Source organism: Salmo salar, chromosome 20, assembly GCF_965601325.2.
Source record: "Salmo salar chromosome 20, fSalSal1, whole genome shotgun sequence".
NCBI lineage: Eukaryota > Metazoa > Chordata > Actinopteri > Salmoniformes > Salmonidae > Salmo > Salmo salar.
Window position 1 is genome coordinate 87,950,495 of NC_138310.1, and position 19,665 is coordinate 87,970,159.

General features: G+C 45.1%; 1 protein-coding gene across 6 annotated transcripts in view; it reads left to right on the forward strand.

Annotated features, from left to right (window-relative positions):
* The first annotated feature begins 4,015 nt into the window (after positions 1-4,015).
* LOC106581515 (protein CASP) overlaps positions 4,016-19,665 on the forward strand; it is a 181,715-nt gene continuing 166,065 nt past the window's right edge. For all 6 annotated transcript variants that reach the window (XM_045704075.1, XM_045704070.2, XM_045704072.2 and 3 more), the window contains exon 1: positions 4,016-4,156. In XM_045704075.1, the coding sequence (XP_045560031.1) occupies positions 4,094-4,156 (63 nt within the window). In that variant the 5' untranslated portion in view covers positions 4,016-4,093. The remainder of the gene's footprint in view (positions 4,157-19,665) is intronic.

A 19,665-nucleotide genomic window follows, 5' to 3' on the forward strand; every position in this document is an offset into this window, starting at 1 on the left:
CTTGCCTGTGAAAAACATCCCAACCGCATGATGCTGCCACCCCCCTGCTTCACTGTGGGACGGTATTCTCGGGGTGAGGATAGGTGTTGGGTTTGCGCCAGACATAGTGTTTTCTTTGATGGCCAAAAAGCTCAATTATAGTCTCATCTGACCAGAGTACCTTCTTCCATATGTTTGGGGAGTCTCCCACATGGCTTTTGGCAAACACCAAATGTGCGTGCTTATTTTTTTCTTCAAGCAATGGCTTTTTCTGGCCACTCTCCATAAAAAACAGCTCTGTGGAGTGTACTGCTTAAGTGGTCCTAATGGACAGATACTCCAATCTCAGCTCTGGAGCTTTGCAGCTCCTTTAGGGTAATCTTTAGTCTCTTTGTTGCCTCTCTGATTAATGCCCTCCTTGCCTGGTCCATGAGTTTTGGTAGGCGGCCCTCTCTTGGCAGGTTTGTTGCGGTCCCATATTCTTTCAATTTTTTAATAATGGATTTAATGGTGCTCCGTGGGAAATTCAAATTTTCGGATATTTTTTTATAACCCAACCCTGATCTGTACTTCTCCACAACTTTGTCCCTGACCCTTTTGGAGAGCTCCTTGGTCTTCATGGTGCCGCTTGCTTGGTGGTGTTGCAGACTCTGGGGCCTTTCAGAACAGGTGTATATATACTGAGATCATGTGACAGATCATGTGATACTTAGATTGCACACAGGTGGACTTTATTTAACTTTACTTATGTGACTTCTGAAGGTAATTGGTTGCACCAGATCTTATTTAGGGGCTTCGTAGCAAAGGGGTGAATACATATGCACGCAACACTTTACAGTTAAAATTTCTTTTTAAATTAAACAAGTTATTTTTTTCATTTCACTTCACCAATTTGGACTACTTTGTGTATGTCCATTACATGAAATCCAAATAAAAATCTATTTAAATTACAGGTTGTAACGCAACAAAATAGTTAAAACGCCAAGGGGGATGAATACTTTTGCAAGGTACTGTATGTGGTAAGACTACCGTTTGTAAAACACCAAAAATCTACGTCCGGACAGAACCAAAAAAGACATCCAAAAGACGTCGGTTCGTGCTTACTGAGGTGTAGCCTAGCCATGTCGGCCGCAATGGAATTTTATGAATGCCCATCTATGTGTTAGGCCCACTGTTTGCAAAACAGGCCGTTGCATTGGCTTTACACGTCCTGATTCCTGTGACTAATCAATTTGGCTGTTTAAGCTCTGAATATCGGCTACCCAACTTTCTCCGGAGTTACCTATTTGCAATGTGTTTACACAGCGGGAAATGCAGAAGTATCTTCTTTTTCGCTATGATCAGCTAGTCAAAAATGGACAGATACAAACTTGAAACCACTGATCATGACAATGGGGTGAAACTCCTGGACAACAATTGTTATTGTCTATTCCATATTGTCCATTTTACTTTGACCTGTCCTGTTTTTAGGATATGTTGTTTGTTAACATGCCAGATTTTTTTATTTGATTGATTAGGTTATGCTACTATTTGATCAGAGAAACCTGCATGATGTAAAAAGTGTCCGTCTCATTACATTGTCATACATTTTATCTCCAGCCTGTAGGCTACAGAAAAGGTCACATACTCTTTCTACAATATCCTAGAACTGCTACATTATTTATGTTAGATGATTTTTTTTTGATGGAACGTTGGTGGTGCGCCGCAGCGATGCATCTCTCCAACAGCACCCTGGAGAAGCACGCTGGGAATGTCACTGGCTGAAAGAAATTGTCATTGTTTTGGGGCAGAATTAAGTTAGTTTTTATGTATTGTTGTTGGAGGTGCGTTAAGCTCAGAAAATTCCGCCCTCGTCAATCTTCCACCATAGGCTGCTGCCTAATCCTGCCTAATGAGCGGGCCGGCCGTGAGCCAGTAGGTGTTCTCTCAAACTTGTCTTTCTAGATGGATTTGGGAGGATCTCACCCCACCCAGGACAAGTCTCGCAGCTTATTACTGTCTGAGCTAAAAACACAATATTGAGTTAAGTCGGCAGACAGAATAAGAACAACACCACATAAGGAGGGGGGGTTATTAACCAAACGGCTCTTCTTCCTGAATTATGAGAGTGATTGAACGCACCGATTTTGCTCATTCAGGAAAAAAATATTTCAGACTTGGGGGTGTGGTTCGAAGTGGCAGTTACTGATGTTTGTACCCCATGAGACACCATAGGAACAAAACTAGTATTACTTCCTCCAACATTTTCTGAATTTATCAGAAATATCTCAAGAAATCTGTAAGAAATTTTTCTGTTTTTTTTTTGCTGTGAAGGTTTTAGTTGAGCAATGTAACATCTAGCGAAGGTGTTTGGTGCAGTATTTCTCAAGTAAAAAAATACAGACTTGTCCAATCCTTTGAGCTGCTGGGCAGGTCTTTCTGGCTCACTGGAACTGTGTATCCAGTATTAGTGTGCAAGTGAGCATTGTCGAAATCATAACCCAACCCTCAAGTAAGTCATGATGAACTGACTTACATAAAAAACCTCTGTTTTGGAAGAAACTATTTACACTTTGTAGTCAATTTTGACACTAGAATAAATGTTTCTGACTAATATCGATGCCACATAGGCCGTTTTTCAATCAGATAATGTAAGTTGTTTATTGCCTTCAGTTGCGCTTGAAATCTAGTATGAAATGACATACCAGCCCTGAACTACCCTAAAAAGAATAGCTTTAACCGGGGTAATTCTTTCTGAAAAGTAATGAATCAATAAAAGTTAACTCCAGATGTAATTAAAGGGGTAACATTATCTTGGCTCTGCTGCAAATCCATGGTTTTATTTTTAGAAGTCGGGGCTTGAAATTTATTGGCTGTGAAAGAATAAAATGTTCATGATTAGAACACAAAATGAAATCTAATTTGATAGCCTAAAAGCCAGGCTGACAAAGGGGCCATTAAAATCCCATCAGCCTAAAGGGGGGTCAGTCTGGTGGCCACTATACAAATAACTCAATTGGAAAATGCAATCAGGTCACCGGTTGATAAAAAGTCAAAAGAATACAAAACAATGCAACACGTTGTCAACAATGCAATGCTTAGATTGTGAATTTTTACAACTGCAATTGTGTCCTAATTTGGTGTGTGGTGTGTGTTACTATTACTAATATTCAGTGATGTAAAGTACTTTAGTAAAAATACTTTAAAGTACTACCTAAGTAGTTATTTGGGGTATCTGTACTTTACTATTTATATTTTTGACAAATTTGAATTTACTACATTCCTAAAGAAAATAATATAATAAAATCATTTATTCCATACATTTTCCCTGGCACCCAAAAGTACTCATTACATTTTGAATGCTAAGCAGGACAGAAAATGGTCCAATTCACACACTTATCAAGAGAACATCCCTGGTCCACCCTACTGCCTCTTATCTGGCAGACTTTTACTTGAGTCATTTTCTATTAACTTTACTTTTACAATGACAATTGGTCATTTTTTCCATCACTGCTAATATTATTGATAAGCATTGGAAGTGCACAGCCTAATAACCAATTTATACTTGATCCGAAAATATTTTTTATTGTTTTTATTTGTATCCGAAAATGTGTTCGGAGACGATGTATGGATGGTGTGACGCAAATGTCTGATATGATTGGTTGACAGTAGGTGAGGGCGGGAGTTTCTGTATAAACACAAACTCACTTCCTTGACAACTTCCTTCACAACAGCTCTACACAACAGCTCTGCCTGCTACGCGTAGCACAAGAAGTATGAATACCTTGACTTCTGCAGAGGCCATAATCACCATAAATGCTGTGCGGCCAATGCAGACGTCAGAATGACCACGAAGCGCCCTTAATTAACCAACAAAGAGCTTGATTTCACAAGCCAATGTAGAAATCCAGTCCACATTTTACCCTATAGACACTTGCCATCTCTCGTTCAATAACCCTACTCCGTGGCACTATTGAATACAGTATGTTCCCGTTCAATAAAGTCCATTCCGCGCCACTGAATGGGACTATTCGAGAACTCCGTTCCGTGTTTTCTGCGTTTCCCCTTCCTTTCCACTGAACTCCAACCCTCGCTCTCTCTATCAGCTTCTCATTCCGTCTCAATATGTCTCAAGATGGCGGCCAATGCGGGATCAATGTTTCAATATTGGAAGCACTTTGATTTACAACAACTGCAGGTCAGTCTTTTCCTCCTTTGAGTTGCTTCGATTCCATTTAAAATCTTTAGCTAAGTTCGCTGCGTGGACGATATGTTTTTGTGTTCGAATGGCTTTTCTGTCGGTATTTTGATCCCGCTTTTAAGAGAGACAGACCTCTTTTCGCATTGATGAAAGTGGCTTTCTAGCTGATCGGAAATTGATCCTCTTTGTTAAATTCCCATCGATCGTCTGGCGATGCCGCGGGGTAACGTCGTTATTACGTAAATACATAATTCTGGGTTCTGAGCAGACCACAATATCCATCCGAAATACACATATGTCTCTTTGTTAACTTTTTTGTTGTTGTTGTTGCATGCAGTAGTTAGCCAACTACCTGCTTGTTAGCTTGGGTTGGAGCTTGGGTTTCTTGATGTTTTGGGGGGGATGAAGTGAGTCTACGTCGATGCTGTGATCAGTGATGACCGCAGTTAGCTAGCCATTTCGAGCTGTCAGATCAGACCCAAACGCTTACACAAGTTTGACGGTAACTTTCTAGTCCAATCGATTTGAACACATTCCCTGTATTTTTTTTTTTTTAGGGATATGTAGTTAACCTAGCTAATTAGCTAGTTGTTTTGCTAGCTAGTTGCTAACGTTAGCTAAAGCTAGCTTGTGTTGTCGTCGACTCCCAGAAGTTGTCGCGTACGTGGTAACAGTTCCACCCAGACAGCAGCTGGCAGCTTGGTAAAGCCGGATTAATCTCTTTTTCTCATTTTACATTTTATGTTTTTTAACGAACACAAAAACAGTGTAGGAAATTGTATCGATATGTGCCACATTTTGGCTCGCTTACTAGCAATTGAACGTTACGTTGTATTTGTTGAATAACATTTCATTAGTTGTCAGGAAGGTTATGAAATAGGTGGGAATGTGCCAAAGTAGGAAGAAGATAAATACATTTTAAAAAACAAGCCTATGTTTAGTAGGGGAAACAACAATTGTGAGAAAATACACTTTCAATAGGGCTCTAGTCAACATTTATGCTTGGCCATATGCAGACTGAGATGCACTTATGCTCTATAATCAAGGCTCATCTCCATAAAACCAAATGTATTTGATTCTTTCAACTGTTGCCTGTGATTCATCTAGAGATTACAGAAAATATTTCAGTAACTTGCGTGCTCTCTCTACCTTTTTAAAATTTATTTTCTCCCTCTTTGAAGTGGAGTGTGTAAATTTGTCTGGGATTTGGCTTTTCCTAAATTGACTGCCAGTGCAGTGTACTGTACAGCCTGGACATTAAATATGCATCGCATAAGTTTGTGATAAGGCCCTGGGTAATTATGGCAAAGGCCTATCAGAACCGATTAGTCAGGACAGTGAATCTGTGTGCGTGTGGAGGGAAGGCCAGCGGGCCTGTCTGGAGGATAGGAACCAATCAGAGCAGTGAGCTCAGAACATTCACTGTCTATTATTGATGCTGTCTTATTTACTCGCCCTCCCACTGTGCTGTCTGCTCCTAGAGGACTACCTTCCAAGGAGAATCTCTGATCATCACGGCCTGTCTGTACTCGGGCTTGTCAGTCGTTTCCAATCTCGTTAGGCAGCTCCCTCCCTCTCTGTCCAGAAACGGGTGCTTACAGGGGTGGATCCTGCTGCATTACATTGGGTGTCTTTTAGTTTGTGATCATGAAAATCCTGTAACAGCATCAAAACAGAACAGACATCCATAGCTGTTGCATGTGTTTAGGACTTAAATACCAGACTGCTTGTTCATGGCCATTTAAAGCCCCATTTCAACTGTTTTATTCCATCATTGAGAAACCACTACTGGACAAAGAGTGCTTTGAGCTGTTATTCTGTCTCCCCAGGTTAGGGCTAGAGCAGTGATCACCTACCGGTCGTTCACGATCGACTGGTCAATCTCCAAGGCATTCCTAGTCGACCACCAAACAGTTCTGTAAAAAACAACAACGATAAAGCCTTTGTTTTTTGTATTTGTTCCATGCTGTTGGCGGTAGGTGCATTTGATTCAGCAGCCCTAGTGCTGTTGGCGGTAGGTGCATTTGATTCAGCAGCCCTAGTGCTGTTGGCGGTAGGTGCATTTGATTCAGCAGCCATAGCGCCGGGAAGGCAAAGTGCTCCCATTTTGAACCATTTCATATTTATTTAACCTTTATTTAACTCGGTAAGTCAGTTAAGAAAGTCTGAAGGTAGAACTCCGCCTATCCAGCGGGGCCCACTGGCCAATCAGATAGCTCAGATCACCGTTTCCTTGAACCATAGACAGTAAAAAGATGTCTGGAAAGCACAGCAAAGTTCATACTGGTGAGATTTAAAAACTTGTAAAACCATGACTAGAGGGACTCAACGAATACAGCAAAGAGCTTCTGTTTTTATAAGTGAGCTCATGTTTAACTTTTTACTCAGCACTGTCAACACTTTCTATTCAACACCGTTATAATCCATAAAATGTTTTTCCCTACTTCCACTCACACGACAACCAGCACTGCAGCTGTAAAGAGTTCTGATAGGCTTGGACAGTTATTATTAGCAGCTTGTGGCTTTTTTAATATGGAGGATTATTTCATTTTCTCTGGTCATAGGAGTAACAATATCAGTTGATGCTTGAGGCAGAAATAATGCAGTGTGACTTATTTTGCCATCAGCTGGAAGACGGTGTCCCCTTTTCACAGCGGAGGGAGAGTGAGGTGGGTGAGAGGCAACCTCACCGCTGCGCCCGCTCTCCCTCAGACTGACCATCAGATGGAGGCTATCAGTCCAGTAAAAAAAACATATTCTAATTATTATGCTCCGTCAGCTGTAATACAACACATGATCAGTGGGATTATATACCTATACTTTTTATATAATTGCAAAATTGTCAAATTGTCATTATCAACATGCAGTGATAATGTATTGGACCTATAGCCTACTGCACAAACCTCATTGCTACCGATCTGTTTATAATTGGTTATTGTTGCATAGGATAAAAAAATTCATGTTTAATAAAAAATCTGAGCAGTAGATCTCAGCTTGCATTTTATCTCAGAAAGGGATCTTGACTCAGAAAAGATTAGTGACCACTGGGTTCGAGAGTGCTTTGAGCTGCTCGTTTTTCTCTCTCTCTGTCTCTCCGAGGTTTTTTATCACTCTAAATGGTAGTGTGACCACGTCTGCAATGTTTTTAGCAGGATCTCACTGAAAAATGGATCATAGTTGATGACATGGTGACTATGAATACAGATGGAGAAAGTTTTAACGTCCCTAATCATTACAGCTGGGTTCAGTTTCTTTAAAAGGTTTCATCTTTTTCCTGGCGTTTTTACAGTGCTGCCGGACAACATGGATTTTATTCCTACCTGAGATGCCTCAAATATACCCAACATCCAATCACTTCCTTCTACCTATTTAAAAGTGTCCAACTCCATAAAATGTGCTTAATTCATATGTAGGGTTAATTTAAACCTGATTCAGGTGCAGGTCAATCCCAGCCTTCTGGGAATGAGTTTCAAGTGAAGTTAAACTTAGTATTTGGTGTAACTGATCGTATATGCCTAGTGTACAGAGGTAGGTGTAGAAAGGCCATGCATCCATGTGCACTTCGGTGATCAGATAAATCCTTCTATGATTGACAAAGAACAGAACTGTCCCTAGATCAGTGTTTTTAATGAGTAAAGTTAGATTAGATGACGGGAAGTAGATCATTTAGGGGCAACCTCCAGCATGAGTGGTTTAAATCTCTCAGCGGCTTGTCTGGTGTTGTCTGCAGGAGTATCAGTGTTAATTTATGAGGTGGAGGTCTGGACTCCCGACTGATGAGCTGATGTGGATATATTTACTTCTCTGTTGCTACACCGAGATTAGAGGAGACGCGCCACTATGCCGTTACTATAGCGCCCTGCCCAGTGACGGATCCTGCCACGGCGAGTGTCTGTGTTCATATCTGTTCCTTTGTTTGTCTGTTTATTGAATTTGATCTGTGTTTACGTACACACATCTCATACAAGATTGAGCAATTTGTCGTCAGCCTTGTGTAATCTTGGGGGTGCTTTGTTGTGTTCCATATAGAACTGAGTATGTTTAGGAGTTATTTGGCTTGGCTGTGTGTTGCCATGCCGACTTCATCATCAAGCTAAATATAGAGCTATCCTCAGTGCAGAAACTCAAGCTGAAATATATACGCCTTGTCTTGTTTCTAGTGTGAGCATCACCCCACACTGCCCAGACCCCCTACCTAACCCACTGACTCCCTGGCTGGCTGACGGCACACTGCCCAGAACCCCTACCTAACCCACTGACTCCCTGGCTGGCTGACGGCACTATGCCTGGACCCAGTAACTGGCTGGCTGACGGCACTATGCCTGGACCCAGTAACTGGCTGGCTGACGGCACTATGCCTGGACCCAGTAACTGGCTGGCTGACGGCACTATGCCTGGACCCAGTAACTGGCTGGCTGACGGCACTATGCCTGGACCCAGTAACTGGCTGGCTGGCTGACGGCACTATGCCTGGACCCAGTAACTGGCTGGCCGGCTGACGGCACTATGCCTGGACCCAGTAACTGGCTGGCCGGCTGACGGCACTATGCCTGGACCCAGTAACTGGCTGGCCGGCTGACGGCACTATGCCTGGACCCAGTAACTGGCTGGCCGGCTGACGGCACTATGCCTGGACCCAGTAACTGGCTGGCCGGCTGACGGCACTATGCCTGGACCCAGTAACTGGCTGGCCGGCTGACGGCACTATGCCTGGACCCAGTAACTGGCTGGCCGGCTGACGGCACTATGCCTGGACCCAGTAACTGGCTGGCTAACGGCACTATGCCTGGACCCAGTAACTGGCTGGCTGACTGACGGCACTATGCCTGGACCCAGTAACTGGCTGGCTGACTGACGGCACTATGCCTGGACCCAGTAACTGGCTGGCTGGCTGACTGACGCACTATGCCTGGACCCAGTAACTGGCTGGCTGACTGACTGACGGCACTATGCCTGGACCCAGTAACTGGCTGGCTGGCTGACGGCACTATGCCTGGACCCAGTAACTGGCTGACTGACTGACGGCACTATGCCTGGACCCAGTAACTGGCTGGCTGACTGACGGCACTATGCCTGGACCCGGTAACTGGCTGGCTGGCTGACTGACGGCACTATGCCTGGACCCAGTAACTGGCTGGCTGGCTGACTGACGGCACTATGCCTGGACCCAGTAACTGGCTGGCTGACTGACGGCACTATGCCTGGACCCAGTAACTGGCTGACTGACGGCACTATCAGCCCTGAGCATCCCCCCTTTATTCAGTCTGTATCCTAGCCTATGATGACCCACAGATCTAGATGAGGCTAAAGGTTCAGTCCTCAGATGGTATGTATAGATGACCCCAGAAGACGGGTTTCTCTCTGGCATTATTGACTACAGCTATTGAATGGTGATATCGGTGCTTGGTTGTAAATCCAGGGATTGAATGGTGATATCGGTGCTTGGTTGTAAATCCATGGATTGAATGGTGATATCGGTGCTTGGTTGTAAATCCATGGATTGAATGGTGATATCGGTGCTTGGTTGTAAATCCATGGATTGAATGGTGATATCGGTGCTTGGTTGTAAATCCATGAATTGAATGGTGATATCGGTGCTTGGTTGTAAATCCAGGGATTGAATGGTGATATCGGTGCTTGGTTGTAAATCCAGGGATTGAATGGTGATATCGGTGCTTGGTTGTAAATCCAGGGATTGAATGGTGATATCGGTGCTTGGTTGTAAATCCAGGGATTGAATGGTGATATCGGTGCTTGGTTGTAAATCCAGGGATTGAATGGTGATATCGGTGCTTGGTTGTAAATCCAGGGATTGAATGGTGATATCGGTGCTTGGTTGTAAATCCAGGGATTGAATGGTGATACAGCCGTCTGCTAATAGTTCTCACCACTGTGATGTGTCCATCAGGGCTTGAGACTGGATCCATAACTGGCATTTAAACACCTCACAGCTCTCTGTTTATCTCTCCCCCCTTCGTACTGTATCGCTCCCCCCTTAGTACTGTATCGCTCCCCCCTTCATACTGTATCGCATCACTCCCCCCTCCCTTCATACTGTATCGCTCCCCCCTTAGTACTGTATCGCTCCCCCCTTAGTACTGTATCGCTCCCCCCTTCATACTGTATCGCATCACTCCCCCTCCCTTCGTACTGTATCGCTCCCCCTTCGTACTGTATCGCTCCCCCTTCGTACTGTATCGCATCACTCCCCCTCCCTTCGTACTGTATCGCTCCCCCCTCCCTTCGTACTGTATCGCTCCCCCCTTCATACTGTATCGCATCACTCCCCCCCCCCCCCTTAGTGCTGTATCGCTCCCCCCTCCCTTCGTACTGTATCGCTCCCCCCTCCCTTCGTACTATATCGTATCGCTCCCCCCTCCCTTCGTACTGTATCGCTCCCCCCTCCCTTCGTACTGTATCGCTCCCCCCTCCCCTCGTACTGTATCGCTCCCCCCTCCCCTCGTACTGTATCGCTCCCCCTCCCTTCGTACTGTATCGCTCCCCCTCCCTTCGTACTGTATCGGTCCCTCCCTTCGTACTGTATCGCATCAATCCCCCCTCCCTTCGTACTGTATCGCTCCCCCCTCCCTTCATACTGTATCGCTCCCCCTTCGTACTGTATCGCTCCCCCTCCCTTCGTACTGTATCGCTCCCCCTCCCTTTGTACTGTATCGCTCCCCCTCCCTTCGTACTGTATCGCTCCCCCTTCGTACTGTATCGCTCCCCCCTTCGTACTTTATCGCTCCCCCCTTCATACTGTATCGCATCACTCCCCCCTCCCTTCGTACTGTATCGCTCCCCCCTCCCTTCGTACTGTATCGCTCCCCCTCCCTTCGTACTGTATCGCTCCCCCCTTCATACTGTATCGCATCGCTCCCCCCTCCCTTCGTACTGTATCGCTCCCCCTTCATACTGTATCGCATCGCTCCCCCCCCTTCGTACTGTATCGCTCCCCCCTCCATACTGTATCGCATCACTCCCCCCCTCCCTTCGTACTGTATCGCTCCCCCCTCCCTTCGTGCTGTATCGCTCCCCCTTCGTGCTGTATCGCTCCCCCTTCGTGCTGTATCGCTCCCCCTTCGTACTGTATCGCCCCCCCCCTCCATACTGTATCGCATCACTCCCCCCTCCCTTCGTACTGTATCGCTCCCCCCCTTCGTACTGTATCGCTGCCCCCTCCCTTCGTACTGTATCGCTCCCCCCTCCTTTCGTACTGTATCGCTCCCCCCTCCCTTCGTGCTGTATCGCTCCCCCCTCCCTTCGTACTGTATCGCTCCCCCCTCCCTTCGTACTGTATCGCTCCCCCCTCCCTTCGTACTGTATCGCTCCCCCTTCGTACTGTATCGCTGCCCCCTCCCTTCGTACTGTATCGCTCCCCCCTCCCTTCGTACTGTATCGCTCCCCCTTCGTACTGTATCGCTCCCCCCTCCCTTTATATTTTCTCCACCTTTCTATTGGTTTTGGGCTCAGCTCCATTTTGACAAGGGGAAAATCCGGTGCTCGAGGCTGCCGCTGCCGACCCGGAGTGGGTTCTGGTCCGCCGACCCGGAGTGGGTTCTGGTCCGCCGACCCGGAGTGGGTTCTGGTCCGCCGACCCGGAGTGGGTTCTGGGCCGCCGACCCGGAGTGGGTTCTGGGCCGCCGACCCGGAGTGGGTTCTGGGCCGCCGACCCGGAGTGGGTTCTGGGCCGCCGACCCGGAGTGGGTTCTGGGCCGCCGACCCGGAGTGGGTTCTGGGCCGCCGACCCGGAGTGGGTTCTGGGCCGCCGACCCGGAGTGGGTTCTGGGCCGCCGACCCGGAGTGGGTTCTGGCGCCGACCGGACCCCGGAGTGGGTTACGGGCCGCCGACCCGGAGTGGGTTACGGGCCGCCGCTGCCAGGCCTCTAAAAATAACACACAGACCACTGGCCTCAGCAGAAAACCTGCTCCAATTATGATGATTCATTTGTGTGTGTGTGTGTGTGCGCGCGCGCGCGCACTCTGGTTTTTAAACCATTTCAACTGTGTTTTATATTGGTTATAATGAAAAAGCAAGATATTTTTTTGTTGTTGCAAAAAACTATGCATGGCCATTCTATTTGAAGTGTTTATCATAGAATGTAGCCAGCTACATGTCCTAATGTTTTGCTTTAAGTTAGTCTAGCTTTTTACCGGAGAAAAGTAGCTAGACATCAGTCAGAGCACTGTCTGCTGATAGAATGCCTGTTTGGGAAATCTCATCCGAGTGGAGAAGTGTGACTGAAGCACAACATGTCTGACGCCGAGCAGAAATTACAAGAAGCAGAAATTACAAGAAGCAGAAATTACAAGAAGCAGAAATTACAATAAGATGCATTTTTAGATCTGTGTTTACAAAACACAGTAAAATATTTCTTACGCTGAGGTGTGTGTGTGTGTGTGTGTGTGTGTGTGTGTGTGTACCTAGCTTGTATACTGATATGTATTTGTCCATTCGACGGCCAGGTTTAGATGTTGCAGCCTATCATGGCTGTGCTAGAAGAACATCTTGAAATTCCGGTTAGGGAGGGAGATATTAATCATCATTTTTGAAGCGCTTCACCTGACACTATTAACTTCCTGTTTTGGACTAATCACTTTAATAATGCTGTCCATGCAAAATCAACAGGCAGTCAGTTTAAAGAGGCCTAAACCTCTGTTGCACTCACTTAATGCACGGCACACAGATGTAGCCAAATAAAAGCACATTTAGACTGCTTAGGCCTAATCTTGTGTGCTGTTACTGGCTTTGCTCTCTGGTTGTCTAATGGTAATCTACCTCGTTCAATTTCAAAGGTTGTTTTTACTTATCTTTTTGCCCCAGACGGTGCTTTGACCTTTTGAACTCAGCAGCTGTTACACTTGAACTGGGCTCCGAGGTCGTTTGACCCATTGACCCAGTGTGTTGCTAGTCTGACCTTTTTTAGAGCAAACAGATAATGGCCCTGCTATCTGCCCAGTCTCATTGATTTTGGCTTTGAACTTGAGCTCCTGTAATAACAGGCTAGTGCGGTTTGGTGAGATCCTGTAAAAACAGGCTAGTGTGGCGTGGTGAGATCCTGTAATAACAGGCTAGTGTGGCGTGGTGAGATCCTGTAATAACAGGCTAGTGTGGACTAGAGGTCGACCGATTTAATCGGAATGGCCGATTAATTAGGGCTGATTTCAAGTTTTCATAAAAATCGTTAATCGGTATTTTTGGACACCGATTTGGCGATGTTTTTTTTGTATTTTTTTTTTTAGTTGAATTATTTTGTATTTTATTTTTTTTCTTAATGTCTTATTTTATTATATATATATATATTTAATTTTTTATTTTATTTATTTATTTAAACACCTTTATTTAACTAGGCAAGTCAGATTAAGAACACATTCTTATTTACAATGACGGCCTTGGAACGGGGGTTAACTGCCTTGTTCAGGGGGGATTCGTTTTTGCAACCTTCCGGTTACTAGTCCAACACTCTAACCACCTGCCTTACATTGCACTCCACGAGGAGCCTGCATGGCAGGCTGACTACCTGTTACGCGAGGGCAGCAAGAAGCCAAGGTAAGTTGCTAGCTAGCATTAAACTTATAAAAAAACTATCAATCTTAACATAATCACTAGTTAACTACACATGGTTGATGATATTACTAGTTTATCTAACGTGTCCTACGTTGCATATAATCGATGCAGTGCCTGTTAATTTATAATCGAATCACAGCCTACTTCGCCAAGCGGGTGTTGATTTAACAAGCGCATTTGCGAAAAAAGCACTGTCATTGCACCAATGTACCTAACCATAAACATGAATGCCTTTATTTAAAATCAATACACAAGTATATATACTGCTCAAAAAAATAAAGGGAACACTTAAACAACACAATGTAACTCCAAGTCAATCACACTTCTGTGAAATCAAACTGTCCACTTAGGAAGCAACACTGATTGACAATACATTTCACATGCTGTTGTGCAAATGGAATAGACAACAGTTGGAAATTATAGGCAATTAGCAAGACACCCCCAATAAAGGAGTGGTTCTGCAGGTGGTGACCACAGACCACTTCTCAGTTCCTATGCTTCCTGGCTGATGTTTTGGTTACTTTTGAATGCTGGCGGTGCTTTCACTCTAGTGGTAGCATGAGACGGAGTCTACAAGTGGCTCAGGTAGTGCAGCTCATCCAGGATGTGGCAAGAAGGTTTGCTGTGTCTGTCAGCGTAGTGTCCAGAGCATGGAGGCGCTACCAGGAGACAGGCCAGTACATCAGGAGACATGTAGGAGGGCAACAACCCAGCAACAGGACCGCTACCTCCGCCTTTGTGCAAGGAGGAGCAGGAGGAGCACTGCCAGAGCCCTGCAAAATGACCTCCAGCAGGCCACAAATGTGCATGTGTCTGCTCAAACAGTCAAACAGACTCCATGAGGGTGGTATGAGGGCCCGACGTCCACAGGTGGGGGTTGTGCTTACAGCCCAACACCGTGCAGGACGTTTGGCATTTGCCAGAGAACACCAAGATTGGCAAATTCGCCACTGGCACCCTGTGCTCTTCACAGATGAAAGCAGGTTCACACTGAGCACATGTGACAGACGTGACAGAGTCTGGAGACGCCGTGGAGAACGTTCTGCTGCCTGCAACATCCTCCAGCATGACTGGTTTGGCGGTGGGTCAGTCATGGTGTGGGGTGGCATTTCTTTGGGGGGCCGCACAGCCCTCCATGTGCTCGCCAGAGGTAGCCTGACTGCCATTAGGTACCGAGGTGAGATCCTCAGACCCCTTGTGAGACCATATGCTGGTGCGGTTGGCCCTGGGTTCCTCCTAATGCAAGACAATGCTAAACCTCATGTGGCTGGAGTGTGTCAGCAGTTCCTGCAAGAGGAAGGCATTGATGCTATGGACTGGCCCACCCGTTCCCCAGACCTGAATCCAATTGAGCACATCTGAGACATCATGTCTCGCTCCATACACCAACGCCACGTTGCACCACAGACTGTCCAGGAGTTGGCGGATGCTTTAGTCCAGGTCTGGGAGGAGATCCCTCAGGAGACCATCCACCACCTCATCAGGAGCATGCCCAGGCGTTGTAGGGAGGTCATACAGGCACGTGGAGGCCACACACACTACTGAGCCTCCTTTTGACTTGTTTTAAGGACATTACATCAAAGTTGGATCAGCCTGTAGTGTGGTTTTCCACTTTAATTTTGAGTGTGACTCCAAATCCAGACCTCCATGGGTTGATAAATTGGATTTCCATTAATTATTTTTGTGATTTTGTTGTCAGCACATTCAACTATGTAAAGAAAAAAGTATTTAATAAGATTATTTCATTCATTCAGATCTAGGATGTGTTATTTTGGTGTTCCCTTTATTTTTTTGAGCAGTGTATTTTTAAACCTGCATATTTAGTTAATATTGCCTGCTAACATGAAATTGTGTCACATCTCTAGCGTTCATTGCACGCAGAGTCAGGGTATATGCAACAGTTTGGGCCGCCTGGCTCGTTGCGAACTAATTTGCCAGAATGTTACGTAATTATGACATAACATTGAAGGTTGGGCGATGTAACAGGAATATTTAGACTTAGAGACTTAGAGACTTAGATCGTTAGATAAAACACGGAACGGTTCCGTATTTCACTGAAAGAATAAACGTTTTGTTTTCGAGATGATAGTTTCCGGATTCGACCATATTAATGACCTAAGGCTCGTATTTCTGTGTGTTGTTATGTTATAATTAAGTCTATGATTTGATAGAGCAGTCTGACTGAGCGATGGTAGGCAGCAGCAGGCTCATAAGCATTCATTCAAAACAGCACTTGCATGCGTTTTGCCAGCAGCCCATCGCAATGCATTGCGCTGTTTATGACTTCAAGCCTATCTACTCCTGAGATTAGGCTGGTGTAACCCATGTGAAATGGCTAGCTAGTTAGCCGGGTGCGCGCTAATAGCGTTTCAAACGTCACTCGCTCTGAGACTTGGAGTGGTTGTTCCCCTTGCTCTGCATGGGTAACGCTGCTTCGAGGGTGGCTGTTGTCGATGTGTTCCTGGTTCGAGGCCAGGTTGGGGCGAATTGAGGGACGGAAGCTATACTGTTACACTGGCAATACTAAAGTGCCTATAAGAACATCCAATAGTCAAAGGTATATGAAATACAAATCGTATAGAGAGAAATAGTCCTATAATTCCTATAATAACTACAACCTAAAACTTCTTACCTGGGAATATTGAAGACTCATGTTAAAAGGAACCACCAGCTTTCATATGTTCTCATGTTCTGAGCAAGGAACTTAAACGTTAGCTTTTTTACTTGGCACATATTGCACTTTTACTTTCTTCTCCAACACTTTCTTTTGCATTATTTAAACCAAATTGAAAATGTTTCATTATTTATTTGAGGCTAAATTGATTTTGTTGATGTATTATATTAAGTTAAAATAAGTGTTCATTCACTATTGTTGAAATTGTCATTATTACAAATAAATAAATAAAAAAAATCGGCCGATTAATCGGTACCAGCTTTTTCTGGGGTCCTCCAATAATCGGTATCGGCGGTGAAAAATCATAATCGGTCGACCTCTAGTGTGGACTGGTGAGATCCTGTAATTACAGGCTAGTGTGGCGTGGTGAGATCCTGTAGTAACAGGCTAGTGTGGACTGGTGAGATCCTGTAATTACAGGCTAGTGTGGCGTGGTGAGATCCTGTAATAACGGGCTAGTGTGGCGTGGTGAGATCCTGTAGTAACAGGCTAGTGTGGACTGGTGAGATCCTATAATAACGGGCTAGTGTGGCGTGGTGAGATCCTGTAATAACGGGCTAGTGTGGACTGGTGAGATCCTGTAATAACGGGCTAGTGTGGCGTGGTGAGATCCTATAATAACAGGCTAGTGTGGACTGGTGAGATCCTATAATAACGGGCTAGTGTGGCGTGGTGAGATCCTGTAATAACGGGCTAGTGTGGCGTGGTGAGATCCTGTAATAACGGGCTAGTGTGGACTGGTGAGATCCTGTAGTAGTAGTAATAATAACTAAAATACAAAATATATATATATATTTTTTTTTACATTTGATTGGTTTAGCAGACACTCCTATCCAGTGGTGAACACACGTTTTCACCACTGAGAATGTCAGGGTGAAGTGACTGACTACCGTAATTTCCGGACTATTGAGCGCACCTGAATATAATCCGCACCCACTGAATTAAAATATATATATATATTTTTTTGAACATAAATAAGCCGCACATGTCTATAAGCCGCAGGTGCCTACCGGTACATTGAAGCAAATGAACTTTACACAGGCTTTAACGAAAATAAATAGGCTTTAAAGAAACACGGCTTGTAACAAAAATAAATAGGCTTTAACGAAACACGGCTTGTAACAAAAAATAAAAAATTTGCTGTAAACAGTAGCCTACCAAGAAAGTCATTGGTCACAAACTTCCTCCTCCTGTGCGCTGAAACCATCCCCTTCGGTGTCGGAGTTGAATAGCCTCAGAATTACTTCATCCGATATTGGATCATTTTCATTGTCGCTCTCGTCACTGTTTGACCTTAACCCGTTCGGGAATTTCATTGGTCTAATGAAAGCTTCATGCTGCCAAAAAACTGAGCACATCACAGAATGTGTTTTTCTTTTTTATAAAAAAATTTGAAAGCCTGAAAAATCCATATATTAGCCCCGTCATTGTTTTAAGCCGCGAGGTTCAAAGCGTGGGAAAAAAGTTGCGGCTTATAGTCCAGAATTTACGGTAGATCCTACGTGCAGATTAACATTCAGCTTTGTGTGTGTGTGTTTTTAAAATATTTCTAACACTTGAGCAAGGAACATCTCTTGTATGTGGAGTTTCGTCTCCAGTCTTTTCATACCAGGGTCTTGCTGATTGAATGTGTTTTTATGGGTTCGCCTCTGTCCGTGTGTGTGTGTGTGTGTGTGTGTGTGTGTGTGTGTGTGTGTGTGTGTGTGTGTCCATTCAATATAGAGCCGTCGGTAGCATCACTGGGTTCATGCTCTTTAGAAGGGAAGCAGGACAAGCCTATGTATGGTAGAGGAAAGGAGGGCCAGGCAGCCCAGTGGACTGTGGGCTGAGCCTGAGTTTAGTCTTGTGTTGTTATTAAGAGCTCTAGCTAAACTTCCAGGGTCCTCACTGATTCACTCCAGATGCTGGAGTCGGAATTATGTTTTTATATTAGAGAGAGAGAGAGAGGATCAACAAACTGATTGAAAGGTGAATTGAGAGGTCTTTGTGTCTGTTGTCTCTCAGGAACCTAGTCCTACTGTAGACCTGTATGTGTGTCTGTTGTCTCTCTGGAACCTAGTCCTACTGTAGACCTGTATGTGTGTCTGTTGTCTCTCTCTGGAACCTAGTCCTACTGTAGACCTGTATGTGTGTCTGTTGTCTCTCTCTGGAACCTAGTCCTACTGTAGACCTGTATGTGTGTCTGTTGTCTCTCTGGAACCTAGTCCTACTGTAGACCTGTATGTGTGTCTGTTGTCTCTCTCTGGAACCTAGTCCTACTGTAGACCTGTATGTGTGTCTGTTGTCTCTCTGGAACCTAGTCCTACTGTAGACCTGTATGTGTGTCTGTTGTCTCTCTGGAACCTAGTCCTACTGTAGACCTGTATGTGTGTCTGTTGTCTCTCTGGAACCTAGTCCTACTGTAGACCTGTATGTGTGTCTGTTGTCTCTCTGGAACCTAGTCCTACTGTAGGCCTGTATGTGTGTCTGTTGTCTCTCTGGAACCTAGTCCTACTGTAGGCCTGTATGTGTGTCTGTTGTCTCTCTCTGGAACCTAGTCCCACTGTAGACCTGTATGTGTGTCTGTTGTCTCTCTGGAACCTAGTCCTACTGTAGACCTGTATGTGTGTCTGTTGTCTCTCTCTGGAACCTAGTCTACTGTAGGCCTGTATGTGTGTCTGTCTCTCTGGAACCTAGTCCTACTGTAGACCTGTATGTGTGTCTGTTGTCTCTCTCTGGAACCTAGTCCTACTGTAGACCTGTATGTGTGTCTGTTGTCTCTCTGGAACCTAGTCCTACTGTAGACCTGTATGTGTGTCTGTCTCTCTGGAACCTAGTCCTACTGTAGGCCTGTATGTGTGTCTGTTGTCTCTCTGGAACCTAGTCCTACTGTAGACCTGTATGTGTGTCTGTTGTCTCTCTCTGGAACCTAGTCCTACTGTAGACCTGTATGTGTGTCTGTTGTCTCTCTCTGGAACCTAGTCCTACTGTAGACCTGTATGTGTGTCTGTTGTCTCTCTGGAACCTAGTCCTACTGTAGACCTGTATGTGTGTCTGTTGTCTCTCTGGAACCTAGTCCTACTGTAGACCTGTATGTGTGTCTGTTGTCTCTCTGGAACCTAGTCCTACTGTAGACCTGTATGTGTGTCTGTTGTCTCTCAGGAACCTAGTCCTACTGTAGACCTGTATGTGTGTCTGTTGTCTCTCTGGAACCTAGTCCTACTGTAGGCCTGTATGTGTGTCTGTTGTCTCTCTGGAACCTAGTCCTACTGTAGACCTGTATGTGTG